Below are 13765 nucleotides of genomic sequence, written 5' to 3'. Positions count from 1 at the left end.
CTTTGGCCTTTACTTTCCACATCCTCTCTAGTTCCTCCTTCAGGCCCTGGTAGTTCTCCAGTTTGTTATGCTTCTTCTTCCTGATGTTGCTGTCACTTGGCACTGTGACATCTATCACCACCGCTGTCTTCTGGTTCTTGTCTACTACCACAGTGTCTGGTTGATTGGCCAGTACCTGCCTGTCCATCTGGATCTGAAAGTCCCACAGGATCTTAGCCCTGTTATTCTCCACAACCTTCTGTGGAATGTCCCATCTGGACTTGGGAGGGTCTAGCCTATACATTGTGCAGATATTCCTGTACACAATGCCAGCTACATAATTGTGGCATTCAGTGTATGCTGTTCCTGCCTGCATCTTACACTTTGCCACTATATGTTGGACTGTCTGAGGCCTCTCTGCACAGTCTGCACCTTGGGTCCTGTCTAGTGTGGTAGACCCCTGCTTCTGTGGATCTGGTGCTTAGTGCCTGTTCTTGTGCTGCTATGATCAGTGCCTCAGTGCTGTCTTTGTCCAGCCCTTTCCAGCCACTGGTAAGATTTCCCAGTGTCAGCCACCTCAGCTATCTGTCAGTGGTACATCTCATGCAGGGTCTTGTCTTATCATGGCACTTCCTCTGCTTCCTCCCACGTCTGCTGCTGCCTTAGGCATTCTGTCAGCAGCTCATCTTTGGGTGTCATCTTACTAATGTATTCCTGGATGCTCTAAGTTTCATCCAGGACAGTGGCTTTGACACTTACCAAACCCACCCGCCCTCTTTCTGGCTGGTGTATAGTCTCTGGGTGTTGGACTTGGGGTATAAGCCTCCATACGTTGTGAGGAGCTTCCAGGTCTTCACACTGACAGCCTCCATGTCCTCCTTTGGCCAGCTCACTATACGAACAGGTTATATGATGACTGGCAGGGCATATGTGTTGATGGCATGGATCTTGTTTTTCCCATTGAGCTCACTCTTCAGGACCTGTCTTATTCTTTGTTGGTACTTGGATGTTGTTGTCTTCCTTGCCTCCTTATCGTGGTTTCCATGTGACTGTGAGATACCAAGGCATTTGTAGCTGGTCTGTATGCCTGCTGTGTGGCCTGCTGATAGTTCCACCCCATAAGTCTTAACTACTTTCCCTCTGTTTACTAGCATCCGGCCACACTTCTCCAGTCCGAATGACATCCCAATGTAGATCCATGTCAGGGGGATCAGCAAGTCGATGTCACATTCACTCTTAGCATACAGCTTGATGTCATCCATGTAGAAGAGGTGGCTGATGATAGTTCCACTCTTGAACTTGTATCAGTATCCGCTTCTTGTGATTATCTGGCTGAGGGGGTTCTACCCTATGCAGAACAGCAGTGTATCACCTTGGTATATCACTTGGTATATACACAAGCAGTGTATCACTTGGTGGCCACTTGTGCAAGCTGTCTTGAATTGACTTCCATTGTTGTCTTCCACAGTCCCATTGAGTTCTTGAGGAAGGTCCTTAGCATCCTGTTGACTTTGTATAGCACCAGGCATTCACAGATCCATGTGTGTGGCATTGAGTAATAGACTTTTCTGTAGTCAATCCAGACTGTGCTCAGATTGGTCTATCTAGATCTTGAGTCTTGGGCAACTACTCTATCTATGAGCAACTGGTGTTTTGAGCCTCTGGTGTTGTTCCCAATGCCCTTCTGAACTGTGCTCATGTACTGACCTGTATTGTCCTGTAGCTTGGTGGCTGTGATGCCTGATAGGACATTGGGGGAGGCAAGTTATTGACCGGGAGTTGGACGATGCTGTTCCCTTGTGGGGGTCTTTCATGATCATGATTGTCCTACCTTGTGTTAGCCAGTCTGGGTGGGAATGTGATGCTAGCAGCTGGTTCATCTGTGCTGCTAGGCATTCATGCACTGCTGTTAGTTTCTTTAGCCAGTAGGTGTGGATCACGTCTGGCCGGGTGCTGTCCAGCTCTTCATGTTCTTGACCCATGTTAGATGTCTGCTACTGTGATGGTGACTGGTTCCTGTGCTGTGGTTTGCTGTCAGGTCCTGCAGCCACTTTGCACGGGTGTTATATGTCTTCTCTTTCTCCCATGTTTTTCCAGAACTGTTCAGTTTCTGCTGTTGGTGACTCTGCTGTTACTGTATTGTTGCACTGCAGTTGGAAGTACACCTTGGATGGTTCTTTGGAGAACAGAGCATTTATCTTCTTGGCCACTGCTTCTCTACTGTATCTTAAATGTTTAAATGTTTGTTTAAAATTACTTACATTTTTTCAATTGCATTTAATGCTCAATAATGTTAATATTTGAAATTTTTTACATTCTTAAATTTATTTTTCAGAATGATTTTTTAAAAAATTTGCAAAAAAAGTACAAACATTGAATATAGCAAAATCAAATGAAAAAAAGCAGCTGTGTTTCAAATCCCTTTCAAATAAAAATGTGTTTGTGTTCATAAACATGTTATGTAACAGAGATGGTACTTTCTATAATTTCAGATTTTATGAGGAAAATAATTAATATGTTTTATTATCATTAAATAGTAATAATATTTAATATTCATTTTGATAGGTGAAGTTGTTGACCAAAGAATTAGAAGCTTTGAAAGAAGCTGGAAAGAAAGCAACAGACTCATTGAAAGTGGCAGAAGCAGCTAATTTGGAGCTTGAAAAACAAGTCAGATGCAAAGATTGGGAAATAAAAGACCTTACAGCTGTAAAAGATGCTCAGTACTGTATCATTCAACTCATAAATAAGAAAAAAAACATTCTGTCCATTAACATTCCTTCTTTTCTTCCAGCTTCAGTTGTTTCCTCCTCCTCCTCCTCCTCCTCCTCCTCCTCCCCCCCCATACTTGGAAGAAGAAAATATGGGCTTTTTAACTATATTGCATACTAGTTACTTAAAGATGTCTCAGAGTTAGTGCTTGCTTCCAGAATCTGTATGTGTCTGTTTCTTTAGATTCTGCCAATTAGCTAAACAGGGTTCACCTTAATCCCATGTCAACATATTGCTCCTAGATTGTACATTCTATGCTTATAAACTCAGACAATTTCAGACGGAGTTGTATAGTATTTAATTTCAAGTAGGTATGTATAGGATTGCAGTTTTTTTCATTAGAATTAGATGGGATGTTCCACTACAGCAAAGAACAGAGACACATATTTTCATATCTACAGAGTTGTGTATGAAATAATTGTCCCCATATAAAATAGAAAACATTACTTCTAGACACAATATATTCTTACCTGCATGTATGATGCAATCACTTTTTGTCATTGATTAAGTTGAATAAGATGAGAAAGTAAGATACAAAGATACAAGAATAATTTCATCTTCATATGGGAACCATACAGCTAAAAAAATCTAGCCCAGGGTAATAATATATATTTGAATTCTGCAAGTTTAACCTTTTAATCTCCTTGAGGTGATTTATTCTTCATCAGAATAAGTGCTGATTTCATCCCTATTTTCTTAAAATGTTCTTTGGCAATTATTTATCTTCAGATTTTTTCATAATTAGGAACAGGCTTGATTATTTTACACATGTCTCTTTGTATAAAGTATATTATTTTACTTTTCTCCAATGTTTGACAATATAGGATGCAAGATTTAGAAAGTAAGCTTGCTTCAGTACAGCTCGGCTGGGAAAAAGAAAAAAAAACATTTGAGAGAAAGTAAGTTTTTCCAACAGATGCTCTTGCTTTATAAATATACTATGTTCATTGAGTGTGTTTTCATCTCATTAAAAGTGGAGGATTCCTTTTAAAAAAACAAACTATTATCATATTGGTTTGTCTGAAGGCTTTTCTTGCTGGGCTCACTATTTAACCTTAGTATTTGGGAAACAAATTTCCATGTTGCAGTTTTAAAAATAATTTTTCCCACTTCAGAAAAAGAAGTACAAATTGGCACTTAAATTTACTATAGATTGAGTGTGTGATATCTGTGGGTTCCTGTGCTAGCCAGGCTCCTTTATCCAATCATTGCTGGATATACAGTAGTAAGCCTTATTAGTCTTTTCCAGTAAAAATAAAAATGAATCCACTAGCATGTTAAAGACTATAAATGTTTTAGGGTGTCAAAATATTGTTTAGGCAAGGAAAATATGTGAATCTTCACATATAATCTTCTGTAATCTTCAAGCCAGGAAAGAGCTGAAATGTTTGTGGGGAGATTGGGAAGGTATCTACTTTGCAATTGGGACTCTCCACCTGCTTAGTAAACTTCTTTTCTGGATTAGGTTATCACTCCCTAGCATCAGTCTTATTTAGTGTTCTGTTTTCTAAAAACCCAAATAAGCACGCAAGAGAAAAAAAGTAGCTAAACAAATAAACTTTACTAAAGAAATCAGATTGCATGAAAAGTTTCCAAAAATGAGTATTTTAAAAACATTTAGTTTATACAAGCTTGTTTATACAACATTTAGTTTCTCAAGCATTAACTCTGATAGCTTTACAATATCAAACAATCTATTCTGGAGAGTGTGCATAGCACAGTTTTTGTAATCCCATTTAGCTAATTTAAAAAGACTTAATTGGGGATCCAATTAAGCATTAAAAACCAAAAGAAAAGACAGTATCTTAACTTTCCTTCATAGGGTTGTATATCAGATGAGCATATATTAAAGGGATGACAAACTACATCTGTTCAATCTCCCTCTTCTATGCAACTAATGAAGGTGCAGGAGTATTGGTCTCTTGCATTTGCACATCCTAATCACAAATTCAGGCTCAGTGTCTATACCCTCCTTGTTCAACTTAATTTTATTTGTTTATAAAGATACAACTCTGTGTGCCAGGGTAAAGAGACAGGTCTTGATGGCCTTCCAGAAGGCTAAAAGGGTGGGGGCCTGCCTTGTGGAACATGGAAGGGTGTTCCACAAGGTAGGGGCAGCTACAGAAAAGGAAATAGAAAAATAAAATAGAAAATAGAACTTTATGTCAATTCAATGGCATCAACTCCCTAATTTGCACGCTCCCAAATTGGCACCTACAGGATACCCAACCTTTTGTATGCAGAAGGTGCTGTCATTATATCCCAAACTCCACTGGGCTCAGAAGACGAACAGTGAGCCCTATCCTCTACAGGAAGCAAAATAGGCTCACACTCAGGTATTAAAAATACAAATTTATGGTCTTTGGGAAAATAGCCAAACAAAAAATTTGGATTATAGAGAGGAACATATCTCTTGGATGTATCTTGGAGTGGTTTTGGGGACTAATGGATCATGGAAAGCACATTATGATTATGTATCTCAGATGATATTACTGTCTTCTGCCACTATTATTCTTGTTTCTTATTATTCTTGTTTCTGTAAGGGTGGAGAGTTAATCTGCTACCTGACACACTTAAAGCCAAAACCCAAGCTCAGATTTTTTTTCAGAGCACTGATGAGAGTCTGTGCTACAAAGGATATCACAGAGGTGGTACAAAATAAATTTTTGAGACCCATTCTTGCAGCCCCAAGATGTGTGGCCAATCCACTGTTAGCCCTGGAGCAAGAAAGCTCAGAATACAGATTAAGGCCTAAAGGCTAATAATTAAACATTGGCTAAAGATTCAATTTTTCCCACTAGCCAATTAACCCTTGTATTGGGAGAGAACCATTCTCCAATCTGAAAGAATGCTATAGACTTAAGACTTTCAGCTGGGTGATTTCTTACCCCGGGTTATGAAAAAACCAGACCTGTACTCTCTCATAGGAGAGATGACATGGAGTACCAATTGGAGATCAGTAAGATGCCCCAGAAAGCAGAATCTGGATTTTAGGGGGTTCTTGGGTGCCAGCCAAATATTTAGCATTTCTAACCTTCCCCAGACTGAGGAAATACTTCTTTGGGGCAAAGCATTTTGTGTTACTATCAGTGCTGTTAATGGGCAGATATTCCAAAGTCGCCTTATCTGATGAAGTTTGCCCTTGTGGTTCAGAAGAGCTTGAAACAATTGTTCATGTACTATTGTATTGTGATTTCTACAGGGACATATGGAATTTTGCCTTCTCCGCAACAGCATCTGGGATGAACAGATCACTATTACATTAAGCTCAGTTTCCAATCCCAGAGCTAGCATTACTGTACTGTGGCTAAGTTCTGTGTTGCCATGATTAAAACATGCCATCAAAAATTGTGTTCCTGATTATTATGTTTTTATGTGTATCATTAATCATTATTATACTAAGCCCTAGTACCCAAGTGTGACTCTCTCAGAGATCTTTGGAAGGCAAGGTAATCAAAACTGGCTTCCACCTGCAAGCTTGAAAGGTTTTGCTGTATGTATATTAAGTATATTTTTGTTTTATGTTTTTTCTCCTTTGTAGCAAGGATTGCAGCACCCCAAAAAACTGTCTTTTTGTCTTCTTTTAAAGGCATGCTGCAATAGATCAATTCGCCAGAGAAAAGGATGCAGTGATCATTTCAATGAAACAAACCCATATTGAACAAACACACAAATGGAAAAATCAAATCCAAGAACTTCAGACAAATAAGGAAACTTTGGAAATGAAACTATATCAGGCTGAATGTAGTTTTATAGACCACTTGAGAGAGAAAGAGACTATCATTGAAAAGTAAGTGTGGCTTGATTTGTCTTGGTCTGATTCAGTCTAATGTGGTTTACTATTATGTGATGGTATAATCCATTCTATATGGCTGTTTATAGGAATAGCATTGTATTTTAAGTAAATACATGTAAAAACAAAATTTGTAAATACCTGAGGCAAAGATCAGTGTGAGAACCTGCTGTGTTAAGAAGTTACTTTCATCAGGCCACTCCACAATTTAGCTGAGAATAGCAGTTTTGAACCCTTCATCTATTTATACTATTTCCATTCAGGCTATTATGATAAGACTAACTTCCTGTTTAAGGGCCTTTACAGCATTATACCTGCATTAGAGCTGATTATTAGAAGATCTGTGGTATCACATTAAGAGCTGATACCTAAGCTTTTATTTTTAATAACAGCGATATTTTCTTTTTCATTATGTATCTTTTTTTTTCCTTTTGTGTTATATCTTTTTAGATTGGACTTTGAGGGTAACTCTATTTATTGATGTATAAATCATTGTGAGAGTATTTCTGTGTGAACAATGGGATAAATATGATTTCCCTAAACAAATCAATGAACAAATCCAGTCTGAGTGCTGCTCCAACATTTCCAAACCAGCAGGGTGAAAATTAAGATGGAAAGATATTGTATCTCTCCATCCTTTATTGGATTGTCTCAACTGTGAAGACTCCTCAGAGGTGGTTCAGTGCACTAGATTATGAACATTATTTACATAAAAATCAGTATTCTATAGCCCAGAACCCTCTGCCTGGCACTCTGAAACAGATTGAGAGCCTCTCATTTGGGAGGGGTGGAAGGATTTGAATTCTTTGGATCCTAAGTTCCTTTCAACCTACTTGCTACCCAACTATAATATACCTTCTTGAGGTCCTTAGAAAAAAGCTAATAAAAGAGGCAGAGAGGAAAACAGGATATAGCTTCTGTCTCCATACTCAGTGGGATAAATAGGATCAATTCTATAGTTCTGCTTTAGGTTCCTAGGGGCCAAGGAATTATGTCTTAATAATATGTAAAATAATATGTAGCAAATTAAAATGTTCTGGAGGGCTTTGGTTGTTGTTTTTTCCTAATTTCTAATGTGTATATATACAGCTTTAAAGAATATATACAAAGGACAAAAATATCAAGAAAGGATTCTTGGGACTTTCTGTATAGAATTAATACTAAGTATTTTGTTACAGACTTCATTAATGACAGAGCCGAAGTTTCACACACCAGTAATGGAGCATAATTGATACAGGGTACAAGTGTCTTTGATATGTGTTTGCTTTCAACTTAAAGACACTGAGCAGCTCTTAAAAGTTCTTAGAATAGCCTGAGAATGTGGCCTTTAATGAAGAGAGATCAACTGAAAGTCTTTGCTCATACTTCATGTACTCAGTGGCAGGTCAAGTTGTGTCAGGATGCAGACTTCTTGATTAAGAATACCATTTATGAAAACAATATGCTGTATATTTCTTCTTTGCTGTGCACCATAGTTTTCCAATCAGAACTATAATTCAAATCTTGGTAATATTTTCTCTTCAGGGAAGTATCTCTCTAATATGTAGTTTAAACAAAGGTCAAATGTAAATTTAGATACATTATGTAAGCATATTTTTGCCATTTACTGGGAATATATTTTGATATTTTGTTGTAATAGAAACTTTGTAGTTTTCAGATCTCATTAATGGATAGTAATTGTACAGTCATGTACTATCATATGTGAATATACCACCTCCATAAAAATCTGCCCCACAGATCTTTGCTGGGGTGGAATTCCAACTTCCTTCAACTTTTTTTTTTATTTTTTTTTTAGCAAGGATGGGGTTTTTTTCCCCTTTCAAATACAACTAAATGGAAATAATGTTTGATTCAGTTATGCAGGGAAGATATAAATTGGCTGATGTCCCAGTATGGCCTGCATGGGTATCATATTGAATTAGGAATACATTTTTTATAATCTATAGAATTATCTATATAGATTCTGAAGTAATTTACTGTCAATAACGTCCATTACATTTCAGTGTGATTTAGAGAGAAAACTGCAAAACAAGTCCACTCTGTCATGCCTAGTTTGATCCTCCAGGACTCTGTTTGTGTGTATTTCTGATATGGTGCAATACTTATACAGAGGCTGATATTATTGCAATTCTATATGAACAGAAATTTTGTCTGAACTTTCTAAAATTGAACTATGCCTTACTCTCTTTAAGTATATTCTTTGTAATAATTTTTTTCTCCATATATATTATATAGTATTTTTCTCCTAATTTTTGGTAACAATCTTTTCATCTACAACTTCTTTTGCTTAATAATTTCATCAAACATTTTTGTATATTTCCCAATAGTGCTTCTCTATATGTTTCTGTTAAACATAGTAATACTCTGTTATACCTTCTTTCCAATCATTCAGTGGGAAGATTGCTCTGTTTTATACTTTTTTATACCCCTGCAGTTGTTCTTTCATGTTTTTTGTCACTTCTTTTTTCTTTTTCTTTCATATCTACTTTCCCTAAAGATCTTTAACACTCCCATAAAATGGTCTATCCCACATTAAGAACCTTTCATCAGCCTTGTAGCCTTCATTAATTTTCTCAGTCAAATCATTTATGTGTGTGGATTAATAAACTTAACTTAAACCACCAGTTCAAAACAAAATGATGTTTTTCTAAGCAGTACTGACTAAACAGTCACCATTCTCATTCATTCTTGGGTCTCTAAATGGCGCAGTTATTATTTGTCTATTTTCTATCTCTACCAATTCATTCATGTCATTTAACAAGGGGAAAAAATCCCCCTTTTTCCTTTCAGAATTTTGTGCAGTTTTTTCCCAAACTCATCTGTGTTTCTTTCTTTATCACCATTCATTGGAACTTATCATGCAACTATCACCAATCTATGAATTTGTATTTTTGTATGTACCCACAATACTCTAGATTGAAGTACCACTTGATACTTTCTCACATAAATTTTGTTGCATAATTGGAAAAAAAAAGACCTTAATTTGAGGTAGAATCCAAAATGCCGCAGTTGGCTCTATGCTCATGAGACACATTTTTCATGCCCAGGCCTCACACATTCAGAATAGTACTTTCCTAAGGATGGAGGATGTCTACAGTGTCATTCCATTAAATGATCTATTTAATTAATCCATTAAACCATGGTGCTGAATGTGAATAACATCTCCCACATGGACACAAAGCACTTTTTGTTGATGTAGAAGGCTTGCAGATTGAATCATAATTTCATACCAAACATTGACGAAGGCTCAAAACCTGCACAGATTTTTTTTTTTTACTAGTACTATAGAATTATTTAGGATGCAACATTCTTAAATTGTTGCACTGTATATGGAGATATGTAAGAGAAGCAATATATTTTAGGAATTAAACATTTCCCTCTGCATTAATGCTTGGGAAAAATAGTGTCATTGTGGGTTTTTTACTGAAGTTATTGGTTTGTGTGCAGTTGTGATAATGATGGACAGAATGTTCAAAATTAATAAGGAAAGGAAAGAATTTCTAAAGTTATGCCATAGTGTGATTATGGACATACAGTCGTGTGAAAAAGAAAGTATACCCTCTTTGAGTTCTATGGTTTCACGTAACAGGACATAATAAAAATCATCTGGTCCTTAGCAGTTCTCAAAAGTATGTAAATACAACCTCAGATGAACAACAACACATGACATATTACACTATGTCATTATTTATTTTAAAAAAAGAAAGCCAAAGTGGAGAAGCCATGTGTGAAAAACTAAGTACACCTTATGATTCAATAGCTTGTAGAACCACCTTTAGCAGCAATAACTTGAAGTAATCGTTTTCTGTAAGACTTTATCAGTCTCTCACATCGTTGTCAAGGAATTTTGGCCCACTCTTCTTTACAACATTGCTTCAGTTCATTGAGATTTGCGGGCATTTGTTTATGCACAGCTCTCTTGAGGTCCTGCCACAGCATTTCAATCAGGTTGAGGTCAGAACTTTGACTGGGCCATTGCAACACCTTGATTCTTTTCTTTTTCAGCCATTCTGTTGTAGATTTGCTGGTGTGCTTGGGATCATTGTCCTGTTGCATGACCCAATGCCGGCCAAGCTTTAGCTGTCGGACAGATGGCCTCATATTTGACTCTAGAATACTTTGGTATACAGAGGAGTTCATGGTCAACTCAATGACTGCAAGGTGCCCAGGTCCTGTGGCTGCAAAACAAGCCCAAATCATCACCCCTCCACCACCGTGCTTGACAGTTGGTATGAGATGTTCGTGCTGATATGCTGTGTTTGGTTTTTGCCAAACATGGCGCTGTGCATTATGGCCAAATATCTCCACTTTGGTCTCATCTGTCCAAAGGACAGTGTTCCAGAAGTCTTGTGATTTGTTCATATGCAACTTTGCAAACCTAAACCGTGCTGCCATGTTCTTTTTAGAGAGAAGAGGCTTTCTCCTGGCAACCCTTCCAAACAAACCATACTTGTTCAATCTTTTTCTAATTGTACTGTCATGAACTTTAACATTTAACATGCTGAGGCCTGTACAGTCTGAGATGTAACTCTTGGATTTTTTTGCAATTTCTCTAAGCATTGCACGGTCTGACCTTGGGGTGAATTTGCTGGGACATCCACTCCTGGGAAGATTGGCAACTGTCTTGAATGTTTTCCACTTGTGAATAATCTTCCTCACTGTAGAATGATGGACTTTAAATTGTTTGGAAATGGCCTTATAACCCTTCCCAGATTGATGGGCAGCAACAATTGCTTCTCTAAGGTCATTGCTGATGTTTTTACTCTTTGGCATTGTGTTAACACACACCTCAGTGCTCAAGACCAGCAAACTCCTAAAACTTGGGCTTTTATAGAGGTAGTCACACTTGCTGATGATCACTTGATCAAGGGTATTTGATTAGCAGCACCTGGCTGCTACTTAGCCTCTTCATACCTATGGAAGCAGTAAGGGTGTACTTAGTTTTTCACACACGGCTTCTCCATTTTGGCTTTCTTTTTGTAAAATAAATGATGACATGGTGTAATATGTCATGTGTTGTTGTTCATTTGAGGTTGTATTTACCTACTTTTGAGAACTGCTAAGAACCAGATGATTTGTATTATGTCCTGATACGTAAAACCATAGAACTCAAAGAGGGTCTACTTTCTTTTTCACATGACTGTAGTATGATTAAATTATTTGTCTTAAGCTACTGTGAAGTCCAAAAGTATAACAGTGGCTTTAAAAGAAGATTCCCAATAACAGAACAAGGGTATAGGTTTTGGGGAACCTACGTCATTTTAGCATTTTTAGAAAGCGTCATAGGCAGAAGTATTTTGTTGGGGCTAGCTGTCCTGTGAGTGTGTCTTATTACAGAAAATTGGGCATTTTCTTACTCTGTATGTTTGTCTTTCTCAAATGTGTAAGAGAGGGACAGAGACATCAACTCCATGAGAAACAAATTCTGTAGTAGGGTCACATACGGAGGACAGGCAAAATACAGAAGGCATAAACACAGATGGGACAAATAGGACAGATATCCTGAAAGAGATGATAGAAACACCACAGAGTGGAATAGACAAAGGTAGGGGAGGGTTGCAGAACATAGAAAGGGAAGTAGGCACAGATAAGCATATAGAAGTGACTAAGAAGACAGGCTTTACCTCTCTTGCTTGATAGACTAAAAAATAGCTTAGTTAACTTGGAAGCAGATTCTTTTCTGATAAAAACTGGGAAATGGAAGATCATGCCCACCAAAGACTGTTATTGTAGAGGTTCCCAGTGGGGAGTGGGCAAGTACTTCCTCCTTAGTTTTATCACTGAAGGGTTTCTTCCCCTTCCTCCCCACACAACATAGAGTGATTTACTCCATAGATTTATATCAAAGAGGAAAAAATCCTTTACCAAAAATGAGCTGGAGAGTGTAGGAAACGGCCTACCCCCTAAGGATATGTACAGGTAGTCCCCGGATTAAGAACGCCCGGTTTACAGATGACCCATAGTTAAGAATGGAGCCTATCATAGCAAAATTCGAGTTAAATACACAATGATTCGAGTTAAGTACACAGTGGTCCAAGTATATACAATACTGTTCCAGCTTACATACAAATTTGACTTAAGGACAAACCTTGGGAATGGAACCAGTTCTTAAACTGGGGACTAGCTGTACAGTATAGTCTTCCACTGAAGAAAAATCCTTGCCTGCTGATAACTGATTTCCCTCTGTAAGGATCCCTATAGTAATAGAGACTCTGGTCTTCCATATCCTGCAATAGATCTTTGGCAGGAGAAAGGTTTTGTCCCAGATCAAGTCAATAAAGATCCTGCTTTGCTCTATTGTATTGGGGGATATAACTTTACAATGGCTCAGGGGCCCAGGTACAGAGATGTCTGTAGACCCTGCTTTGGCAACTCCATCAGTAGAAGATAGCTCTATCAGTGGTAATATAAGTAAGATGGAGTGGTCTTGATTCATTTGGATTTCGGTACACCCTTATTTCACTAAAGTTTCTTGGTTATAATATCACAGCATACGTGTTTCAATAATGAGTTCTAAATAAAATAAATTGCTGACTATTGTTAATTGTATACTCTGTAACTCCTGATCACTGTCCAAGGCAGAACTGTGTTCTAGAAGATCAAGTCGGTCAAATCAAATGTTCTTACAAATTTGAAGTGTATATTTTTTAATTAGAATTTTAAAAAAATACCAGAAGTGAAGGGATTTCTCCAAGGTCACCCACTAAATAAGATACAAGTAGGGCAGTAGATGTAAGTCTGCTGTAAGCAATACTAAGTTGTTTTGAAAACCCAGTGTCTGTATAGTTTTACTAATTATAGTTCAGAGGGAAACCAAATCCTGTTCCCTAAAACAGGACATGCTAAATGTCCTGGAGAGACAGCATTAGTTCACTGATCAGACAGAAAGCATCAGCTGTCTGGAACAAAAATGGTTTGCATAATGGTTACTCTAAAACTATTAACTAATAAGACATCCTAAAGTTTTAGATTCAGTTTTCTATGTGAAGAAAGGCTATCTTGGAACACAAAAGCATTCTAGTACAAAGGTGATTGTTAAATCTTAATGTCAAGACATCCAGTAGTTTTCAACAGTAGTTTTTGATAGGTGCATTGATAATTTAATTCAGAATAATTGATGTAAAGATTGGAAGGGACCTTTGAGATCATCTTGTCCAACCCCCTGCCCTGTGTGGGAATTCACTATTATAGCATCCCTGACAGGTGACTATTCAGCCGAAA

General features: G+C 37.5%; 1 protein-coding gene across 1 annotated transcript in view; it reads left to right on the top strand.

The window, feature by feature from the left end:
* CCDC57 (coiled-coil domain containing 57) overlaps nt 1-13765 on the top strand; it is an 89784-nt gene that overhangs the window by 20760 nt on the left and 55259 nt on the right. Inside the window, exons 5-7 of the mRNA XM_088138442.1 lie at nt 2545-2702; nt 3576-3650; nt 6341-6541. Coding sequence (XP_087994568.1) covers nt 2545-2702; nt 3576-3650; nt 6341-6541 — 434 coding nt within the window. The remainder of the gene's footprint in view (nt 1-2544; nt 2703-3575; nt 3651-6340; nt 6542-13765) is intronic.

The sequence above is a fragment of the Python bivittatus genome, unplaced genomic scaffold (assembly GCF_059951505.1).
Source record: "Python bivittatus isolate LINGU-HERP-01145 unplaced genomic scaffold, Pbiv_v1 ctg000220_np1212, whole genome shotgun sequence".
In the NCBI taxonomy this organism is placed as follows: Eukaryota; Metazoa; Chordata; class Lepidosauria; order Squamata; family Pythonidae; genus Python; species Python bivittatus.
This window is presented reverse-complemented; position numbering and strand designations above follow the sequence as displayed.